Source organism: Cuculus canorus, chromosome 25 (assembly GCF_017976375.1).
Source record: "Cuculus canorus isolate bCucCan1 chromosome 25, bCucCan1.pri, whole genome shotgun sequence".
Taxonomy (NCBI): Eukaryota; Metazoa; Chordata; class Aves; order Cuculiformes; family Cuculidae; genus Cuculus; species Cuculus canorus.
Genome location: NC_071425.1, coordinates 1,860,085 through 1,881,997, shown reverse-complemented (window position 1 = coordinate 1,881,997; position 21,913 = coordinate 1,860,085). Strand labels below are relative to the sequence as shown.

Here is a 21,913-nt window from a genome sequence, read left to right as displayed (position 1 = left end):
CAGACCGTGGCACATCCCACTCCGGGCGCTGACGTTTAGGGATGGGGGGGCACGGCTGTCACTGTGTCGTCCCCCCCCCAGAGGGCTCTGTGTCCCCTCCATCTCTTTTTTTTGGGGTCCCCCCCCTGCGGTTTGAAGCTGAACCCTGAGCATCCCCCCATTTGGCGAGGGGGTAGGCTCCTCATCTCCCCTACTTTTCTCCTCCATGGGCAGAAGCCGCTTTGGGGCTCCCCTGAGAAAGAGACGGGGTGTGGGGGGGTGTCCTCATCTCCGTATCCCCCATTTCTCCTGGGAATGCGGTGGGAGCGGCTGAGGCGTAGGCGGCCGCCCGCCATCCCTCGTCCCCCCGCTGCCGCCATCCCCACTCCTCCTTCCTCCTCCTCCTCTCGCTCGCTGCACGCCAAGGCCACCGTCACGGCGGGTGGCTGCTACGGCGAAGGCCTGAGCTCCATCGTCATCCTCTTGGCCCTCTCGCTCTGCGTCTGTCTGTGTCCCCCCAACATCCTTCATCCCACATCCTTCATCCCAAAATCCGCCGACGCCGGCGAGCTCCATGGTGCGGGAAGGCAGCATGGCCCGTACCCCTTACAGCTCCACGCAGGACATCCAGATGGACGTCTTCGACAACGCCGCCCTCCAGGTGACACCCCTTGGGAATTTTAGGGAATTGGGGGGGGGGTCTGCATGGCGAAAGGGCATCAATGGGGCTCAATCCCATCCCTACACCCCATAACGGGGTGGATTTTACCCCCTTAGCGTGCAAAACAGGGTGCCCCCCCCCAACCGAACCAAGCGCAGTCATCCCCCTTCTTCCCATAACAACAAGGATTCCAGGGAAAAGGGGGGGGGGGGGGGGGGCTGGATTCCAGGGTTTTGAGGAGGGGGTGCATGGGAATTGGGGGGGGTCTCTGCTGGTTGCTGTGTCACTGCTCCCTGACGAGGGGAGGGGGGGGTATCGTACTCGTAAGGAAACTTTTAGGGATTGGGAAATTTAGGAATTGGGAAAACTCTGTGCTGGGGTGGTGTCCCCCCCCCCCCCTTATCCACTTCTTGGGGGACACACACGCAGGGATAAGGATGTGTCCATGCCTGGTCCCAATGAGGGGGAGCACCATGGAATGTCTTATCCCCATAGTCTGCCAAGGGGCTCCCCCCCACCCCGTACCCACAATGGGGACAGACCCCCCCCTCCGGTAGGAGTTTGGGGGGGGGCATCAGCCATTGGGGGTGACAGTTTTTTGGGGGGGATCAGGTGCTGGCAGGGCTCGGGGTCTCTCCCACCTCCAGGTTGGGATGATGGGAGTCTTTTTTTGGGGAGGGGGGCTGCACTGAACCCCACCGTCCCCACACCAGCGACCTTCCCCAGCCATGTCTGTCCCCACCCTGGGAGCGGTGGATGGGGTTTGGGGGGGCAGTGAGGAGTGGGGGGGGACAAGGACCTAAAAATACCTAGAGCTTGGGGACCACCCATCCTGGCTGGGTGGCAGCTGGCCCCAGCTGTCCCTTGGAGCTGAGGGGAGGTGACAGCCCCCCCCCAGTGTGCATGGCACCCCCCCAGCCCGAGGAGCTCCTGCAGGGGCGCATGGCTGCATCCCAGTCTCCTCCAGTCCATCCCAGTCTCCTCCAGTCCATCTGTCTCAGCAAGAGGCAGTGGAGGGAGCTGTAAGGGCGGGGGGGATCCCCTGGGGGTGTGGGGGGTGCTGCCTGGCGGGGGTGGGCGCGGGGGTGCAGCCCTTCACATGCAGCGAGCACGAGAGAGGGGACGGTGCCCACGCGTGGGGGTGTGGGCATGTGTGGGGTGTCCCCATAGCCCCCTCCCTCCCACCCCCCAACAATGGTTGGGCTCTTGTTTGGCTGGGGGGGGCTCTCCCCCAAATCTGATTGGTCCTGCCAACCCCATCTCTGCAGAGAGCTGAGATCCAGTCCCCCCAGTAAGGCAATATATTCCTGGGGAGGGGGCTGCCCCCTCCCTCCCCTGCCTCAGTTTCCCTTTTTTTGTTCCCTAGGAACTGGGTTTCCTTGCAGGGCTCAGGGGGAGCAGAGGGGGGGTGAAGCATCTCTGGCAGTTGGGTCTGGGGAGACAGAGCCACCCCTCATGTCCTGGGGGTCCAGCGCTCCCCTCCTGCCCCCCTTTTTCCTCCCCCCCAGGCCAAGTACAGCAAACGCAAGAGCCGCTTCAAGCGCTCGGATGGCAGCACCTCATCTGACACCACCTCCAACAGCTTCGTCCGCCAGGTGAGCAGGTTGGGGGGGCAGATATATCTGCCTGATGGGGGGGGGGGTTCCCTTGTGCCCCCCAAGACTGAGGCAGGAGGGGCAGATTTGCAACCAATCCCATCCTGGAGGCAGCGCGGGCATCGCAGTGGCTAAGCCTGACCTGGCTGTACCCCCCCAACCCCTGTCTGCTTAGCGGTGGGTGCTGGGTGGGTTTGTCCCCCCCATATTGGGTGTAATTGGGGTCCCCCCCCCAGGTTCCTCGCCCCTCCTGGGGGTGTGCCAGGCAGGGGACACAGCCCTGGCATCACCCAGCTGGCACCAAAGCCGCCGTCCCCGGCATTGTCCGCTCCAGCTGGCTGCTGGCTTGGCAGCGGCCCCTTTGCCCCCCCCTGGCCCCCACCCCCTGCCCAACACCCGGCTAAATATACCCCGGGCGGCTGCCAGCGTCCCAGGGCTGAAACCTGAGCCACGGGGCGCCCCAGCGCAGCACCCACCGGCCCCACTCACCCCCCGCCACCATGGAGATACCCGGCAAAGACCACCTCGCCGCCCCGGTGAGCGTCCCCCCCACCAGCCCACCACCCCCCCCTGTACCCCCTCATCCCAATTTATCGGCTCTACCCTCGCTGCGGGGTCCCCCTTCAGCTCTTGGGGGGGTGTGGGAGCTGGTGGGACCCCCCCCCCAGGATCTGCAGGGTGAGGGCATCATGCCTGGACCTTGGGGACCCCCTTGAAATCCCCTCCAGTCTTGCCCCCCCCCAGCAGCAAGAGGAAATTGGGGCGCTGGGATCTGTCCCATGGCTTTTTGAGATGGGGTCCCCTGGGGGGCTGCTGCCCCATGGCTGGGGTGGGGGTCTGTGCGAGGAGAGCGGCTCCCCCACCCCATGTTTGGAAAGAATGGGGTGCACTGGGGGCTCCGGGGGGGGCTGGTGGGGTTTAGGGGTTGGAAGGGGCTGGTGGGGAGCAGCCCCCAAGGGCGGTGGGTGCCTTCGCCGCCCCCCCTGCAGCACCCACCGTCCCGGCACTGGGGGTCCCCGGGGGGGGGGGGTCTCGTGCTGCCCCCCAACTGGGCTGTGGTTCCAGGAGGGGGGGATCTCTGATCCCAACTTGTCCTGGAGTGACCCCGAGTTGCCCCACAGCGCCTTTTCCCCATCACCATGGAGGGGACAGCGCTATCCCCATTGGTGAGTGGGGGGCACTTGGGGGGCAGCGGGGGTCCTCGTCACCGTCCCGGCTCTACGCGAGGGCCGGTGGCAGCGGGACAGGAGCGGGCACCGGCTCGGTATCACGTTCCCTTGCCGGAGCGGTGGGAACAGCTGCACCAGCCCTTAGCCTGCCGTCACCCCCCTCCTCGATGCCACCAGGCAGGATTTGTCCCCTACTTGGGGAAAGGGGCAACTTAGAGGGGTGGTTTCTTCCCAGCGTGCCCAGACGCCACAATGATGGGCACTAACCCTAGTGAGAAGGTTCTGGGGTGGGAGGTGGTTGTGGGGTTGGGTTCGGGGCTGGGTTCCCCACTTTATGGAGGAGGACGGCGTGGGCTGACCCCCCCCCCCCCCCCCCCCCCACTCTCGCAGGGCTCGGCGGAGTCCTACACCAGCCGCCCCTCGGACTCGGATGTGTCGCTGGAGGAGGACCGCGAGGCGCTGCGCAAGGAAGCCGAGCGCCAGGCCATGGCGCAGCTGGAGAAAGCCAAGGTGGGAGGGCTGGGCTGGAGCCCCCCTCGCCTCCCCTGCCGCCCCCCGGCTCTGCTGTGAGAAGGGGTCCCAAGGATCCCCCAATCCTCCTCCTCCTCCCCATCGCAGTAGCATCCCATCCATTGGGTGTCACTGGGAAGGCAGTGGCGTCTACTGGGTGGAACTGGGAGCCTGGAAACCTGGGTTGGGTGGGTGCCTCACGGCAACGAGCCCAGGGCAGCTGGCTAATGAACCCCTCGTTAGCCACTGGGGTGTTGTGGCCACCGTCAGCCCAGGCTCTGGTGGACGGCTGTGCCGCAGTGCCTGGAGGAGCCGAGCCAATCCCAGTGCCCATCCAGTCACACCAGTACTGGCGCATGCCCGGCCGGAGAAGGAATCTGCTCTTACTGCCGGGGTTGGGGGGTTCTCCATATGTTGGGATGGGGGGAGATGATGCTGAGCTCTCTCCTGTTGGCAGACGAAGCCGGTGGCGTTTGCCGTGCGGACCAACGTTGGCTACAACCCATCGGCCAACGACGACGTGCCGGTGCAGGGCATGGCCATCTGCTTCGAGCCCAAGGACTTCCTGCACATCAAGGAGGTGGGGTTCGGGGGGCTGGCAAAGGCTGGGGGGCTGGGGTGGCCCTGGGGGTGGGTGTTTGGGGGGGGTTTCAGGTGTTTCCCGTCCCTCCCCGGTGCAGAAATACAACAACGACTGGTGGATCGGGCGGTTGGTGAAGGAAGGCTGCGAGGTGGGCTTCATCCCCAGCCCCGTCAAGCTGGAGAACATGCGGCTGCTGCAGGAGCAGAAGATGAGGCAGAACCGCCTGAGCTCGAGGTGGGGCTCAACCCTGACCCCCCCCCCCCAACTCCAGCTCCTCTCAAACGCCTCTCTCCCCACCCTCACCCCCTCTCCGTGCTTCTCCCATCCAGCAAATCGGGGGACAACTCCAGCTCCAGCCTGGGGGACGTGGTGACGGGGACGCGCCGGCCCACGCCTCCAGCCAGCGGTAAGGGTGTCCGGGGGTCCCCGCGGCCCCTCGCCTCGACAGGGCAGCTCCAGCCTTGGGGGGATCCTTCCCTCCCCATGCTGAGTGACCCCCCCCTTGTCCACAACTCCGGACCTGAGTGCAGGCAGGCGGGTGAACCTCCTTTCCCCCGGGGACCCCTTCACCCCTCCATCTCCCCATCCCACCTTACCTCTTCCCACCCTCCCCATCTCCATTTTGCCCTTCTTCCATCACCATTATCGCTCTTCTTCTCTCCCCCTCACCCCCGGCTCCAGCTGCCCCTGCGTCCCCAGGTGCTCTGGACATGCCTAGCTTTGCCTTTGACCCCGATGAGTTAGAGGAGGACGAGGCCATGGAGACCCAGCGCTCCCCTAAGAGTAGCGTGAGCAGTGTCACCACCCCCCCAGCCCACTCCAAGCGCATCCCCTTCTTTAGGAAGGTAACGGCACCCACCGCCCCGCCGCGCTCGCCTGCTGCACCCTGCCTGCCCTAACACTGCCTGCCAGGGCTGGCGGGGGCACCCATGGGTGCTGGGGGCCACGCGCCGCCCCAGCACCCACCTGCCTGCGCTGCAGCATGGGCATGAGCCGCTGCGGGGGACGGGGGGGACCCCATGCACCTCCCGCTGTGGGCCATGGGTCCATGGGATGGGTCAGTCCATAGCTCTGTCCTCACGGTCCATGGGTTGGGTCAGTCTGTGGTCAATGGGATGGGTCAGTCCATGGCTCTGTCTTCATGGTCCATGGGATGGGTCAATCTGTGGTCAATGGGATGGGTCAGTCCATGGCTCTGTCCTCACGGTCCATGGGTTGGGTCAGTCCATGGCTCTGTCTTCATGGTCCATGGGATGGGTCAGTCTGTGGTCAATGGGATGGGTCAGTCCATGGCTCTGTCCCCATGGTCCATGGGATGGATCAGTCTGTGGTCCATGGGATGGGTCAATCTGTGGTCAATGGGATGGGTCAGTCCATGGCTCTGTCCTCACGGTCCATGGGTTGGGTCAGTCCGTGGCTCTGTCCCCACGGTCCATGGGATGGGTCAGTCTGTGGTCCATGGGATGGGTCAATCTGTGGTCAATGGGATGGGTCAGTCCATGGCTCTGTCCTCATGGTCCATGGGTTGGGTCGGTCCATGGCTCTGTCTTCATGGTCCATGGGATGGGTCAGTCTGTGGTCAATGAGTTGGGTCAGTCCGTGGCTCTGTCCCCACGGTCCATGGGATGGATCAGTCTATGGTCCATGTAATGGGTCAGTCCATGGCTCTGTCCTCATGGTCCATGGGATGGGTCAATCTGTGGTCAATGGGATGGGTCAGTCCATGGCTCTGTCCTCACGATCCATGGGTTGGGTCAGTTCATGGCTCTGTCTTCATGGTCCATGGGATGGGTTAGTTCACAGCTCTGTCTCCCCGTGGTCCATAGGGTGGGTCAGTCCACGTCTCTGTCCCCGTGGTCCATGGGATGGATCAGTCTGTGGTCCACGGGGTGGGTGAGTCCGCAGTTCTGTCCCACTGTGGTCCATGGGGTGGGTCAGTGCGTGGCTCTGTCCCTGTGGTCCATGAGGTGGATCAGGATATGTTTCTGCTCCTCTGTGGTCCATGGGGTGGGTCGGTCTGTGGCTCCGTCCCCCTCCCTGGTCCATGGGATGATGGCCCATGGTCATGGATTGATCCTCCCCCTGTGATCCATGCAATAGATGAGGTCGTGGCTGCCTCCCACCATGGTCCATGGCTCTATCCATGGAGGATCTGTCTGTGGCTCTGTCCATGACTAATCCTCCCCCCACGGCCTATGGGATGGATCAGTCTATGGCTCTGTTCCCCCCTCCCCCATGGTCCATGGGATGGATCAGTCCATGGTTGCCTTCCTCTATGCTCTATGGGATGGATCAATCCATGACTGATGCCCCCCCCCATGGTCCATGCGATGGGTCAGTCCTTGATGCCCCCCCCCAGTGTGCGCATGGTGTGTGCCAGCACGGCCCGGTGTCTCGTCTCCCCCCGCGAATTGGAATGGTCCGTTCCTCCTCCCCAAACTGGGCACAAGCTGGGGGAGGCCTTGGGCGCAACCACAGCCGGGGGCGGGGGGTGTAGGGGGGGGCTGCGATCACCCCCGCAGCTCTGACAGCAGCCTGGAGTGATGGGGGTGGGGGGGGCTGCCCCTCATCCCGCTCTGCAAGCCCTGCAGAGCCCCTGCTTGCACCCCAAATGTAGCTAAGAGTGGGGTGATGCTCATGGGGCAACCCTGGGGGGCTGCAGAGCCCATGAGGGGGGACACACACAGCCCATGGAGGGGCATAGAGCCCATGGAGCAGCTTCCCCAGGGGGCACACACAGCCCATAGAGGGGGGGACACAGCCCATGGGGGTGCACACAGAGCCCCTGGGGGACACACAGCCCATGGGGCAGCCCCCCAGGTGGGACACAGAGCCCTTGAGGCACCCCCGAGAAGGACACGCAGCCCCTGGGGTCACACATAGCCCGTGGGGGGACACTCAGCCCATGGGGCAGTCCCTCAGGGGGGACACAGCCCAGGGGGGGCAGATATAGTCCCTAGGGCAGCCCCTCGGGGGGGACACAGAGCACATGGGACACCCCTTGGAGAATGACACAGCCTCTGGGGGGACACAGAGTCCTTGGGGCAGCCCCCAGGGGACACAGCTCATGGGGGGCACACACAGAGCTTCTGGAGCAACAGCCCCCCCACAATGGGACAGGACACATACAGCCCATGGGGCACCCGCCAAGGGGGACACAGAGCCCTTTGGGGGTCACGCAGCCCCTATAGCAGCCCCCCCAGGGGACACACATGTCCCCACAGCCCCTTTGGCAGCCCCCCAGGGGACTTGTATGTCCTCACCATCCTTGGCGCAGCCCCCCCCACGATATCTGTGTGTGTCCCCAGCCCCTGTGGCAGCCCCCCAGGGAACCCACAATTCTCCACAGCCCCTATAGCAGCCCCCCAGGGGACCCACAATTCTCCATAGCCCCTGTGGCAGCCCCCCAGGGGACCCACAATTCTCCATAGCCCCTATAGCAGCCCCCCCCAGGGGACCCACAATTCTCCACAGCCCCTTTGGCAGCCCCCCCAGGGGACCCACATGTCCCCCGCTGCCCTTGGCGCATCCCCAGGCCCCCCCAGCCCCGCTCGGTGCCCCCGCGCCCGCGGATAACACGCATGCCTTGTTTGTCTTCTCTCGCCCCCCCCGGCCCCGCGCGGCCCCTCGGGACGTAGCGAAGCAGAAGCAGAAATCGGTGAGTAGCGCCAGGACCCCCGGGAGGGCTCGTGGGGAGGGGATGGGGTGCCCCCAGCTTGCAGATTCAACCCCCCCCCCCAAACACCACCATTCGCAGAGCTGCCCCCCAGGGGTGAAGCCCGCTGTCCCCCAGCATCCTCCCCACCCAACCCCACTGACCCCCGTCTCTGCCCCACAGGCCGAGCACGTGCCCCCGTACGACGTGGTGCCCTCCATGCGCCCCATCATCCTGGTGGGACCCTCGCTGAAGGGCTACGAGGTGAGGAGTGGGGGGCACGGGGAGAGGGATGGGGGGGCGGACCCCAGGCTCATGGCCTCCCTCCCTCTCTCCCCAGGTCACGGATATGATGCAGAAAGCTCTCTTCGACTTCTTGAAGCATCGCTTTGATGGCAGGTGAGACCAACGGCTGCATGGCCAGGGGACCCTGCACCCCACGGGGGGTCCCTCACCCCTTGGGGGGACCCCTATCTCCATGAGGAGATCCCTAATTCTATGGGGTACCTTTAACCCCTTGGGGGGACCCCTATCTCCATGGGGAGATCCCTAATTCTATGGGGTACCTTTGACCCCTTGGGGGGACCCCTATCTCCATGAGGAGATCCCTAATTCTATGGGGTACCTTTAACCCCTTGGGGGGGGGGCCCTATCTCCATGGGGAGATCCCTAATTCTATGGGGTACCTCTAACCCCTTGGGGGGACCCCTATCTCCATGGGGAGATCCCTAATTCTATGGGGTACCTCTAACCCCTTGGGGGGACCCCTATCTCCATGGGGAGATTCTTAATTCTATGGGGTACCTCTAACCCCTTGGGGGGACCCCTATCTCCATGGGGAGATCCCTAGTTCTGTGGGGTACCTCTAACCCGTTGGGGGGACCCCTAACCACACAGGGTCCCTTAACTACATGGAGGACCTCTGAACCCCATGGAGGACCTTTAATCCTATGGGGTACCCCTAACTCCAATGGGGGATCCCTTAACCTCCATGGAGGTCCTCTAACCCCATAGAGTGACCCCTAACTGCACAGGGGACACCTAATGCCGTGGAGTGACCCCTGATCCCATGCGGGGACCCCTAACCCCACAGCGTGACCCTAACCCCACCGCTGGATCCCTCACGCTATGGGGATACCCCTAACCGCATGCAGGACCCCTCATCTTATGGGGGTTCCTTAACCCCATGGGGCAACCCCTAACCTCATGAGGGACCCTTAAGCCCATGGAGGACCTCTAAACCCATAGGGTGACCCCCTAACTTCACAGAGGACCCCTAATCCCATAGAGAGACCTTTAATCCCATGGGGGGAACCCTAATCCCATAGGAAGACCCTTAACTCCATAGCTGACCCTAACCCCAACCCCATGTCCTGTGAGGGATCCCTAACCCCATGGAGGACCCCTAGCTCCATGAGGGACCCCTAATCCCACAGAGAACCCATAAATCCGTGGGACACCCCTAAAGTCATGGGGGCACCTCTAAACCCACAGTGAGGACTAACCCAGAGGGGTCACCAAACCATTCAGGGGAACCCGAACCCCTTGGGGGGACCCTCAGCCCTTCCCTGTGGTTCTTGCTGTTGGGATCTCTTCCCTGAGGAGCAGAAAGGGGTGGGAGAAAGCAGGGGGGAAAGAAGGTCCCATCCTGCTCCCAGAGGGGATAGATCTATAGGTATTGGGGGGGTTTCATGCCCCGTTGCTGCCCCCAAACCCGCTTGTGCCCTCTCCACCTCGCAGGATCTCCATCACGCGGGTGACGGCCGACATCTCCTTGGCCAAGCGCTCCGTCCTCAACAACCCCAGCAAGCACACCATCATCGAGCGCTCCAGCACGCGCTCCAGCCTGGGTGAGGCCGCGGTTCTGCCACCCCACGCTGACCCCCAACCCACCGTGACGCCCCCCAAGCCTCCATCTGTATCAGCCTGGCAGCTCCACATCCCCCATTCCTCCTGTCCTGGGGTGCAGGGCTTGTGGGTGGGGGGTTTGTGGGGTGACCAACACGGGAGGACGCAGCTTTGTGCTTCCCCCGGGGTTGGTTTGAGTCTTTCTTTCCTCCTCCTCCCCTTTTATCTTCTCTCTGTTGTGTTCTTCTTTCCTTTCCTCGTTCTCCTTTCCTTTGGGTTTCCTCCCCTCCGCGCCGCTTCCTTCCTCCCCTGCTCCTGATACAGATGTCTTGGGTACGTAGCTCGGGACCCCTCGCAGCCCCTTGCCCCGTCCCCTTTGGATCTCCATCCTCCCTGCCCGGCTGTGACCACACTCTGGAGGTCTGGCCACCAGGGCAGAGGGTTGGGGACACCTCGGTCCCACAGCCCTATCTGACCCCACCCCGAATGTGTGGTCCAGGGGGCTTTGCCCCATCCTCTCCCCACTGGATGCCCACTGCCACCTCCCTCCTGCAGTGAATCCCTGGGGCTGGGGGGACACTGGAGTGGCCAAATCCCACCAGCAGCCACCTCCTGGTGCTGTCCTCATCCCATTCCACATGTCACATCTCCCATTAGTTGTCCTCACAGCCCCCACAGTGTCACCTGTCCCCCCCGTGATGACCCTCGCTGTCTCCCTGCCCCTCAGCTGAGGTCCAGAGCGAGACGGAGCGCATCTTTGAGCTGGCCCGGACGCTGCAGCTGGTGGCCTTGGACGCCGACACCATCAACCACCCAGCCCAGCTGGCCAAGACGTCCCTGGCACCCATCATCGTCTACATCAAAATCACCTCCCCCAAGGTGGGTGCAGGCTCTGGGGTGGGGTGGGGGGCAGCTCCAGCCACCTCCCCACGGCGCTGGAGGTCCCTGTGGCCACCTTGGGGATGTCCTCTCCTGCCCCAGGTGCTGCAGCGGCTGGTGAAGTCACGGGGCAAGTCCCAGGCGAAGCACCTCAATGTGCAGATGGTGGCATCTGACAAGCTGGCCCAGTGCCCGCCCGTGAGTATGGCACCCATAGCCACACCAGAACCATGCCAAAGCCGTGCCATAACCACGCCCTGCCGTGCCCTGATCCCCCATCCCATGGTCCTCATCCTCTCCTTTTGTCCCTATCCCATTGTCCCCATCCCATTGTCCTCATCCTCGCCTTTTGTCCCCATCCCATTGTCCCCATCCCATTGTCCCCATCCTCTCCTTTTGTCCCCATCCCATTGTCCCCATCCCATTGTCCCCATCCTCTCCTTTTGTCCGCATCCCATTGTCCCATCCCATTGTCCTCATCCTCACCTTTTGTCCCCATCCCGTTGTCCTCATCCTCTCCTTTTGTCCCCATTCTATTGTCCTCATCCTCTCCTTTTGTCCCCATTCTATTGTCCTCATCCTCTCCTTTTGTCCCTATCCTATTGTCCCCATTCCATTGTCCTCATCCTCTCCTTTTGTCCCCATCCCATTGTCCTCATCCTCTCCTTCTGTCCCCATCTCATTGTCCCCATCCCATTGTCCTCATCCTCTCCTTTTGTCCCCATCCCATTGTCCTCATCCTCTCCTTTTGTCCCTATCCTATTGTCCCCATCCCATTGTCCCCATCCCATTGTCTTCATCCTCTTTTGTCCCTGCATTATCCCATTGTCCCCATCCCATTGTCCCCATCCCCTCCTTTTGTCCCCATCCCATTGTCCCCATCCCATTGTCCCCATTCTCTCCTTTTGTCCTCATCCCATTGTCCCTATCCCATTGTCCTCATCCTCTCCTTTTGTCCTCATCCCATTGTCCCCATCCCATTGTCCCCATCCTCTTTTGTCCCTGCATTATCCCATTGTCCCCACCCTCTCCCATTGGCTCCTCTCCATTTCATTGTCCCTGTCCCATCCCATTGTCCCTGTCCTATCACATAGGCTCCTCCCCACCCATAGGCTCCTCCCACTCCATAGGCTCCTCCCCCTCCCATTGGTCCCCTGCCACTGCCTTGGCCCCACCTTGGTCCATAGCCTCCAACTTGGAGGTGCAGACCCTCAGCCTTTCCCCACGGCCTCTTTGCCCACCCCAGGAGATGTTTGACATCGTGCTGGATGAAAACCAACTGGAGGAGGCTTGCGAGCACCTGGCCGAGTACCTGGAAGCCTACTGGAAGGCGACGCACCCCCCTAGCAGCAACCCCCCCAACCCGCTGCTCAACCGCACCATGGCCACGGCCGCCCTGGCCGCCAGCCCCGCGCCCGTCTCCAACCTCCAGGTACAGGTGCTCACCTCCCTGCGCAGGAACCTGGGGCTCTGGGGGCGCGGGGGCTCCGACACCACCCCCAGCTCCCCCGCGCCCCACGAGGAGCACGCGCTGTGAGACGGTGCTGGGGACACCCCCAGCCCTTGGGGACACCACTGGGATTGGGGACACCCTGAGGAACTGCAGCCTCCCCAGGAGTGGGATCATCTCTGGGATTGGGGACACCCTGAGGAACTGCAGTCCCCCAGGAATGGGATCATCCCTGGGTTCACCCCCTTGGGGTTACCCCTGGGATCGGGGACACCCTGAGGAACTGCAGCCTCCCACGAGTGGGATCATCCCTGGGTTCACCCCCTTGGGGTCACCCCTGGGATCAGGGACACCCTGAGGAACTGCAGCCCCCCAGGAGTGGGATCATCCCTGAGTTCACCCCCTTGGGATCATCTCTGGGATCGGGGACACCCTGAGGAACTGCAGCCCCCCAGGAGTGGGATCATCCCTGAGTTCACCCCCTTGGAATCATCCCTGGGTTTGGGGTCACCCCGAGGAACTGCAGCCCCCCAGGAGTGGAATCATCCCTGGGTTCACCCCCTTGGGGTCACCGGTGGAATCGGGGACACCCTGAGGAACTGCAGCCCCCCAGGAGTGGGATCATCTCTGGGATTGGGGTCACCCTGAGGAACTGCAGCCCCCCAGGAGTGGGATCATCCCTGGGTTCACCCCCTTGGGGTCACCGGTGGAATCGGGGACACCCTGAGGAACTGCAGCCCCCCAGGAGTGGGATCATCTCTGGGATTGGGGTCACCCTGAGGAACTGCAGCCCCCCAGGACTGACATCGTCCCTGGGATTGGGGTCAAAGTGAGGAATCGCAGCCCCCCCCCAGGTTTGGGGCCACCCCGCGGCTGTGCTCCCCTCCAGGATTGGGGCTGTCCCCAGGATCCCCCCTGGGGCTCTGCTCTGCCCTGAATCAGGACAGAGTTGGGGTCCCCCTGGGGTGGTGATCCTTTATGGGGTGTCCTGGGGGGGAAGTCTGCAGAGCTTGTCCCCCCTTTGGCTGATCCTGGGGGTTCCGCAGTGCCCACCTGAGGCCGGAGGCAGAGGAGGGACATCTGTCCTGTCTTGTGTCACTAACTCAGCACCGAGCGGGACGCTGCTGCCCCCCCGCCCCCCGCTGCTTCCCCCCCCTCTTGTCACCCCATTTTCCCCCTGTCCCTGCTCGGTGTCCCCTCCCCGGTGCCGTTTGGCCGCAGGCTGAGACCTGACGCAGTCATGACACGAGTGAGCGCTGCGGTGCGGGCAGGCCAGGCTGGGCAGGAGCGCATGTTTCCCCCCCCCCTCGTCCCCTCCTCAGCTAACTCACCCCCCCCCACTAACCCCCCACCTTGTCCGTCTGTCTGTCCTTGCACGGTGTGGTTGCTTCTCCTAACCAGGGTCCGTACCTCGTGCCGGGGGAGCCGCCGCGCGATGGGGAGCACGGTCGCCTCTGGCAGAGCCCGGGCGAAGCGGGGGGCCACGGACCCCCCCCGGCACCCACCCGCTTGGCCCCCCGCCGCCTGCCCCGCCAGGAAACCTTCGACTCCGAGACCCCCGGCAGCCGGGATTCGGCCGGCACGGAGCCCGGTGACTCCTGCTGCATGGACATCGAGATGGACCCCGGTGAGGAGGAGACACCGGGGCCCCCCAACACCGCAGCCCGCGGTCCCCCCAGTTCCTGGGATGAATCCAGGCGGGAGAACCGGGGGGGCCGAGCCAAGGGCCAAGAGCGCTGCTGCTCCGACCCCCCTGAGACCCCCGGCCAGGAGGTTTACATCCGTTAAGGTTTGGGGATGCAGGCAGGGATGGACCCCCCCCATCCCAGCACCGGCTTTGGGGTGAGGGAGAGCCCCCCCACCCCCGGTTGCCTTTTTGCCCCCCAGTGCCATGGGGAGCCCCTTCTTGGCTCCATGGGCTCCCCATGCCCCACTCGCTGTGGGGGTGCAGGGAGGGATGACCCCCCCATCCCAGCACTGGTTTTGGGGTGACGGAGAGCCCTCCCCGGTTGCCTTCATGCCCCCCTGTGCCGTGGGGTCCCCCTAGCCTATCGGTGTGAGGGTGCAGGCAGGATGCTCCCCCCACACACACAGGCTTTGGGGAGGAGGGGAACCCCCCCCAGTTGCCTTTGTGCCCCCCCATACGCCGTGGGGAGCCCCTCCTTGGCCCACTGGCCTCTCCTGCCCCACGTCGGGAGGTCCCCACGCCGCAGCCCCCCAGCGCCTTGCGGTGCCTCGGGCCCTCCCCACCCCAGGGGGAGAACAAGTGACCAAAGGGGGGACCCCATTGTGTCCCCCCCACCCCAAGCATGGAATTGGGGGGGCCGTGTTCCCCCCCTCCAGCCCTTGCCTGCTGCCCCCCCCCCACTCCCCGCTTTTCCATGGTGCTGTTCCCCATTTGGCTGCAGGGGGACCCCAGAGCTGGTGGTGACAGTGGGGGGGTCCCTGCCAGCTGTCCACCACCCCCCCCACCAGTGTCTGCACCCCACAGCCCCCCAGCAGCTGGGGGGGGTGCATGCATGTGTGGTGTGTGCAGGGTTTTGGGGTGCTCCAACCGGGGGGGCATCCCAGCTGTGCCCCCCCCTCCCCGGGCTGTTTGCATGTGTTTGCATTGGGGGGGACTTTGCCTGAATTTTGGGGGGGGGGGGGGGGGATGCACAAATCTGAGCCAGTTTGGGGGGGGTTCTAACCTGTGCTAACACTGCCCAGCCCTCGCCTGCCCCACGCAGCACTCACTGCCCTGGGGGGGCCCACACTGCGCCCCCCTTCCCCTTCCCCTGGGACCACTGGGCAGCGCCAGGGCCCCCCAACCCCCCTGTGCCCCCCCCTCCCCTTACCATGTGTCTGCTCTTGCCCCATCCGGCTGTGTCCGTCTGTCCGTCCATGAGCCTGTCTGTCCGTTCCCCCCCCCGAGGGTGCACTGCCTTCTCCTGCACCCCCAAAATCCACAGGGGTGACCATGCCAGGGTGGGGTGGGGTCACCCCACATCCAGCCCTCACCGTGGGGCTGTGTTTGCTCCACTTATGGGGCAGTTCTGTGCCCCCCCCCAGGGCGATGCTGGGGGTCTTGGAGGTCGCTGCCTTACCCAGAACACCAGCCTTGCCAGCCTAGGCCAGGGCGGGGCTCGGGGGCCCCCAGCTGCCTCTGCCTGTTGCGTGCCTCAGTTTCCCCTTTTTTTTGGGGGGGGGAACTCAGTGTCACTGCCTGCCAAGCGCTTTCAGACCTGCCTGCCCTGGCATTTGCCCCTGCGGCAGCCAGGGCAGTGGGGCGCCCCCCAGCCTCCCCCGCGGGGTGTCCCCGTATTTATGTTGCTCCACAAACTTTTATTTAAAGACCTGACAAAGTGTTATTTTATTAATTTATTCTTGTCGGTGTGGGGGGGACTCGCCCCGCTCGCTTGGTTCTTTGTAATAAACATTTCAGTGAGAGCTGCCCTGTGGCCGTGCCTGGCGGGGGGAAAGACACACAGGGTCCACAGCCACCAGGGCTGGTGCTGAGACCGGACACAACTCAGTTCTGCGATGACACGATCCCTGTGTCGCTGCTCCTTGGGGTCAGCGTCCAGCGGGAGCTGAGATGGGGATGGAGCTGAGACTGGAAGCAACTCAGTTCTGTGATGATCCCCGTGGTGCTCCTTGGGGTTGGCCTCGAGCGGGAGCTGAGATGGGGATGGAGTTGAGACCAGACACAACTCAGCTCTGTGATGATCTCCATGTCATTCCCTGGAGTCGGTCTCCAGTGGGAGCCAAGACAGAGATGGAGCTGAGACCGGACACAACTCAGCTCTGTGATGGTCCTGGGCCTCCAGTGGGAGCTGAGACCAGACACAACTCAGCTCTGTGATGGTCCTGGGCTTCCAGTGGAAGCTGAGACCAGACACAACTCAGCTCTGTGATGGTCCTGGACCTCCAGTGGGAGCTGAGACCAGACACAACTCAGCTCTGTGATGGTCCTGGGCTTCCAGTGGAAGCTGAGACCAGACACAACTCAGCTCTGTGATGGTCCTGGGCTTCCAGTGGAAGCTGAGACCAGACACAACTCAGCTCTGTGATGGTCCTGGGCTTCCAGTGGGAGCTGAGACCAAACACCACTCAGCTCTGTGATGGTCCTGGACCTCCAGTGGAAGCTGAGACCAGACACAACTCAGCTCTGCGATGGTCCTGGGCTTCCAGTGGGAGCTGAGACCAGACACAACTCAGCTCTGTGATGGTCCTGGGCTTCCAGTGGGAGCTGAGACCAGACACAACTCAGCTCTGCGATGGTCCTGGGCTTCCAGTGGGAGCTGAGACCGGACACAACTCAGCTCTGTGATGGTCCTGGGCCTCCAGTGGGAGCTGAGACCGGACACAACTCAGCTCTGTGATGGTCCTGGGCCTCCAGTGGGAGCTGAGACCGGACACAACTCAGCTCTGCGATGGTCCTGGGCTTCCAGTGGGAGCTGAGACCGGACACAACTCAGCTCTGTGATGGTCCTGGGCTTCCAGTTGGAACTGAGCCCAGACACCACTTAGCTCTGTGATGGTCCTGGACCTCCAGTGGGAGCTGAGACCAGACACAACTCAGCTCTGTGATGATCCTGCAGATTGTCCTCCAGCAGGAGCCAAGGTGGGGATGGAGCTGGGACCCGCCCAGCTCCTACGAGGGGCGAAGGCGCAAAGCAGGACCTAGGGAGGCTCCTGCCGCCCTGTTGCCAGGGTGATGGTCACCGGTGGCAGCCGGGCCCAGCGCGGCGCCCGGCTGGGTTTATCGGCTCTCGGCCAGCTCCGGACACGCTATTTACAGGGAATTAATGCAACGCTGCAGCTCAGGGTTTGCGGCACCTCCACTCGCTCTTCTCAGGCCAGTACTCAAACGCCTTCCTGCGGAGAGGACGCGATGGCACCTCAGTCCCGGGTCCATTCCCACCTCTCCAACCCAACCGAGGTGTCCCCCATCGCGATGTCCCCATACTCACTCTCGGCCGGGCGCGGTGGCCCTGCAGACCAACCCATCCTGGCACGGGCAGACCTGGTTGATGCTGAAGGCCAAACCCCCGGGGGGGACGTGGCAGCTCTCGCCAAGCGCCAGGCGCCGCTGGCACACCCGCTCGCCGTGCTGCCGCGCGCAGCACCCGCCCGCGCCGCAGTCCTCGTCCCGCTGGCACCGAGCTCCTGGCGGGGAAGAAGGTGGCGTGAGGAGAGGGTGGAACCCCCGCTCTCATCCTCGGGGTGGGGTTGGGGGTATCCCCCCAGCACCCGTTGGCTTTGCTCCGTCAGGGTTGGGGATGGGAAGTGGGGAAAGGGATGGAGAAGAGGGGTTCTGGGAGGAGGGAGGGACTTGGGGGGTGGTCTGGAGAAGAGGAGGTTGAGGGGAGACCCCCATCGCTCTCTGCACCTCCTGGAATGAGGTTGTGGGGAGGTGGGTGTTGGGCTCCTCCCAAGTAACAGAGAAAGGATGAGTGGAAATGGCCTCAAGTTGCGCCGGGGGAGGCTTAGACTGAACACCAGGAGATATTTCTTCTCTGAAAGGGTTCTCCAGCCCGGGCAGAGGTCACCCAGGGCAGCGGTGGAGTCCTTCAAGTGGCTTAAACCCACATGGATGTGGCCATGGCTGAGTGATGGGCTCGGCAGCGCGAGGTTTACATTTGGACATCGTGATCTTAAAAGTCTTTTCCAACCTCAACAATTCCATGGGTCTGTGCCCCCCCGTGTCCCCCGCTCACCCTCCTGCCCGCGGGCCACGGGCTGCTGGCACTTCCCGAACATGCAGAGGAGGCCGTGGGCGCAGTGGGCGTCGCGGCGGCAGTACTGCCCGATGGGGCGCGTGGGCAGACACAGCCCGAAGTGCTCATCGCAGAAATGCCCGTGGGCGCAGGGGCTGGCGGGGCTGCACGGGGTCACCTGCGGGGGGGGGGACCCAGCGGTCAGGGATGAGAGTCCCCCCCATCCCTGACCCCATCCCTGACCCCATCCCTGAACCCATCCCTGAACCCATCCCTGAACCCATCCCTGATGCTGGGACAAGTCAGAAAGAGCAGCTGCATCCCTGACCCCATCCCTGACATCAGGACAGGTCAAGAAGAGCAGCTGCATCCCTGAACCCATCCCTGAATGCATCCCTGACCTCAGGACAGGCCAAGAACAGCAGTTTCATCCCTGACCCCATCCCTGACCCCATCCCTGACCTCAGGACAGGCCAAGAACAGCAGCTTCATCCATGAACCCATCCTCGAATCCATCCCTGAACCCATTCCTGATCCTGGGACAAGTCAGAAAGAGCAGCTGCATCCCCAAACCCATCCCCGACATCAGGACAGGTCAAGAACAGCAGTTTCATCCCTGGACCCTTCCCTGACCCCATCCCTGACCTCAGGACAGGACAAGAACAGCAGCTGCATCCGTGAAACCATCCCCAAACTCATCCCTGACCCCATCGCTGACCCCATCCCCATCCCTGACACCACAACAGGTCAGGAACAACAGCTCCATCCCTGACTTCACTCCCAATCCCATCCCTGAACCCAGGAAAGGTCAAAACCAGCAGCTCCATCCCTGATTTCATCCCAAACCCCATCCTTGACCCCAGGAAATCTCCATCGACGTCCTCATCCCCAACCCTACTCTTGACCTCAGGACGAGTCAGAAGGATCAGCCCCATCCCTGACCCCATCCCAAACCAGAAAACAGCAGTAAGGGGCAAAAACCCCTCTCCTCACACAAAGCTGGAGGTGAGCGCACAGGAGCCTTTTAGGGGTGCAAAGGTTTGGGTGCTCAGCAGCACTTGGCCAGGCCGGGGTGAACCCCTCCCCAAGGGACCCCCCCGCAGCAACTCCAGGTATTTTTTTTTCTCGGGAAAAGAAAACCCAATGCTGGGAGAGAGGGAAAGGGGGAAGCCGGGAGCAGCCCCCCCCCCCCCCCAACTCATAAAAGTCCTGCTCCAGGTGAGGCTCGAACTCACAACCTCGGCATTGCTCGGGTACTGCCCTATAAGTACCGCGCGCTGACCGATTGCGCCACTGGAGCGCCCGGCGCCGCCCGCCGCGCCCGCGGCCCCTCCCGGCCCGGCACCCATCCTGCTGCGGGTGCGGAGCAAAGCCCGCAGCCCACCCTGCAGCCCACAGCCCAGCCTGCAGCCCACCCTGCCGCCCGGTACAGAGCCTGCAGCTCACCCTGCACCCCGCAGCTCATCCTGCATACCACCCTGCAGCCCGCAGCCCAGCCTGCACCCCGCAGCCCACCCTACAGCCCAGCCTGTTGCCCGGTACAGAGCCCGCAGCCCAACCTGCAGCCCACCCTGCAGCCCACCCCGCAGCCCGCAGCCCACCCTGCAGCCCAGCCTGCTGCCCAGTACACAGCCTGCAGCCCACCCTGAAGCCCACAGCCCACCCTGCATCCCGCCCTGCTGCCGGAGCGGACCCTGCATCCTGCCCTGGACCCTGCATCCCACCCTGCATCCTCGTATTGAGCCCACATCCTGCCTTGCACCCTGGTGCAGAGCCTGCACCCCACCCCAGGTCCTGCATCCCACTCCACACCCTGGTGCGAAGCCCACATCTTGCATCCCACTGTCAACTCAGCTGCAAACTCAGCTCCCGCTCCCATATTCACCCCTTCTCCCACTCCTGCTCCCACCTTCCTGCAAAATCATCTCCCACTCCTATACTCACCCCTTCTCCTACTTCCATATCCATCCCACTTCCCACTCAGCTGCAAACTCAGCTCCCAGCCCTTCTCCCACCCTGCTGCAAACCTGGCTCCCACTCCTGCACCCACCCTGGCTGCAAATTCTGCACTCATCCCAACTCCCACCCCTCTCCTTCTGCAGCTGCAAACCCATCTCCCACTCCTTTTCCACCCCTTTTTCCCATCCCAGCTTCCACCTTGGCTGCAAACCCAGCACCCACTCCCGTTCCCATCCCCTTTGCACCCATCCTGCTGCACCCCCTTTCTTTCCGCACCCCAGGCTGGGCACCCGCTGCTCACCTCCTCCATCCCATCAGCGTGGCCGGCGCTCCTGCCCAGCGCGGCTTCGTCGGGGAGGTGTTGGGGCAAGGAGTACATCCAGGCCCAGAGGTAGCCGGAGGCAGCGGGCAGGAGCGCAGCGACGAGGCAGAGGGTGGCTGGGGACATCATCCTGCTGCTGGCGGTGGCGCTGGCTGCTGGGTCCTGGGCCAATGGGTTTATGTAGCCCTTGGCCTATCTTGGCCCCAGCTGCTAAAGCTGTTTGCCCACCTAATGGGGAAGGAGGTGGCAATCAGGAGTTAAGGGATTAACATAATTGCCAGCCTGCCCCTTGTTGGGTGCAACCGCCCCAAAGTAAACGGACCCCTCGGAGCAGTCTGGCTCCGGCGCCTGCTCGGCTCCAGCGTCAATCCTTGGGTGCAGCCATGGGTCCCCAACAGCCTCTTGGGTCCCCCCATGGCTCCAGCGCCAGCCTTATGCATCTTTGGGTGTAGCCATGGGTGCTCTGGGTCCCCAACAGCCCCTCGGGTCCCCCCATGGCTCCAGCACCAGCCTTTTGCATCTTTGGGTGTAGCCATGGGTGCTCTGGGTCCCCAACAGCCCCTCGGGTGTCCCCATGGCTCCAGTGTTGGGCGCATGCAAACTTTGGGTGCACCTCTGGGTGCATCCCTGGGTGCATCCCTGGACTCCCAACAGCCCCTCAGGTCCCCCCATGGCTCCTACGTTGGCTGTGTGCAGCCTGGGGTGCAGCTCTGGGTGCCCACCAGCCCCACGGGTCCCCCCCAAGCTCTCAACACTGTGGCTGTGTGTGTCCTTAGGTGCAACCATGGACACCCCGAGTCCTTGCCAACCCCTCAGGTCCCCCCACGGCTCCAGTGCTGGCTCCGTGCATCCTGGGTCCCTTCAAGTGTCCCGGTGGCTCCAGCATGGCCCCAAGCATCCTTGGGTCCCCCAACAGCTCCAATACTGGCAGTGGCACATCCTTGGGTGCAGCTATAGGTGCTTTGGGTCCCCAATAGTCCCTCAGGTCCCCCCCACAGCTCCAACGCTGACTCTGTGTGCGGTTATGGGTGCCCTGAGTCCCCCCCAGCCCGTTGGGTCCCCCCATGGCTCCAATGCTGCCCATGAGGAGCACCCTTGGGTGCAACCATGGGTGCCCTGGGTCCCCACCAACCCCTCAGGTCCCCCCATGGCTCCAATGCTGCCTATGAGGAGGACCCTTGGGTGCAACCACTTATGCCCTGGGTCCCCCACAATCTCTCGGGTCCCCCCATGGCTCCAATGCTGGCTCCATCCATCCTTGGGTGCAGCCACGGGGGTCTCAGATCCCTGCCAGCACTTTGGGTCCCCCCAAGTCCTGGGGGGGTCAGTGGGTGCCAGCATCGCACCAAGCGGCTTCGTGCAACGGAATTCCCAGGTTTGTCTCCCCCGTTCCCAGGTTTGTCCCCCGCGTTTGCGGATCGTGGGATGGAGTGGGGGGAAGGAGAGAATCAGGGGGCTTCTGTGACCCCCAGGATGGGCAGCGGTGGGCACACGGTTGGCATCTGCCATGGTGTGGGTGTCATCATTGCCCCCCCAGCGTGTCCCCCCCCATTCACACACCCATCCCAGGGGTGACGGGCTTTGCACCTTCCCTAATGGAT

At 63.5% G+C, this 21,913-nt stretch overlaps 2 protein-coding genes and 1 non-coding gene across 6 annotated transcripts; 1 reads left to right on the top strand and 2 right to left on the bottom strand.

The window, feature by feature from the left end:
• The first annotated feature begins 11 nt into the window (after window positions 1–11).
• CACNB1 (calcium voltage-gated channel auxiliary subunit beta 1) lies at window positions 12–14,488 on the top strand. Of its 4 annotated transcripts, none has more exons than XM_054088308.1 (14): window positions 12–640; window positions 2,149–2,235; window positions 3,795–3,914; window positions 4,372–4,494; window positions 4,595–4,731; window positions 4,827–4,903; window positions 5,179–5,342; window positions 8,336–8,416; window positions 8,493–8,551; window positions 9,893–10,002; window positions 10,728–10,879; window positions 10,982–11,077; window positions 12,126–12,311; window positions 13,731–14,487. In XM_054088308.1, exons 1-14 carry the CDS (start codon window positions 554–556, stop codon window positions 14,115–14,117), a joined length of 1,866 nt encoding a protein of 621 aa, XP_053944283.1. In that variant the 5' UTR covers window positions 12–553; the 3' UTR covers window positions 14,118–14,487. The 4 variants fall into 4 exon arrangements, with proteins under 4 accessions (XP_053944283.1, XP_053944286.1, XP_053944287.1 ...); XM_054088311.1 differs by lacking the exon at window positions 5,179–5,342 and adding an exon at window positions 8,136–8,155 and having other exon boundaries at window positions 36–640; window positions 13,731–14,486; XM_054088312.1 differs by lacking the exon at window positions 13,731–14,487 and having other exon boundaries at window positions 50–640; window positions 12,126–13,532.
• Window positions 14,489–17,134: 2,646 nt separating this feature from the next.
• On the bottom strand, window positions 17,135–20,441 carry LOC128854460 (dickkopf-related protein 3-like). The gene is made up of 4 exons (XM_054088014.1): window positions 20,292–20,441; window positions 18,032–18,209; window positions 17,285–17,480; window positions 17,135–17,189 (listed from the first exon to the last, which is right to left on the bottom strand). Exons 1-4 carry the CDS (start codon window positions 20,439–20,441, stop codon window positions 17,135–17,137), a joined length of 579 nt encoding a protein of 192 aa, XP_053943989.1.
• TRNAI-UAU (transfer RNA isoleucine (anticodon UAU)) lies at window positions 19,242–19,331 on the bottom strand. Its single transcript is given in 2 exon segments — window positions 19,242–19,277; window positions 19,294–19,331. It is a non-coding gene; the product is annotated as a tRNA-Ile (tRNA).
• Window positions 20,442–21,913: the final 1,472 nt, after the last annotated feature.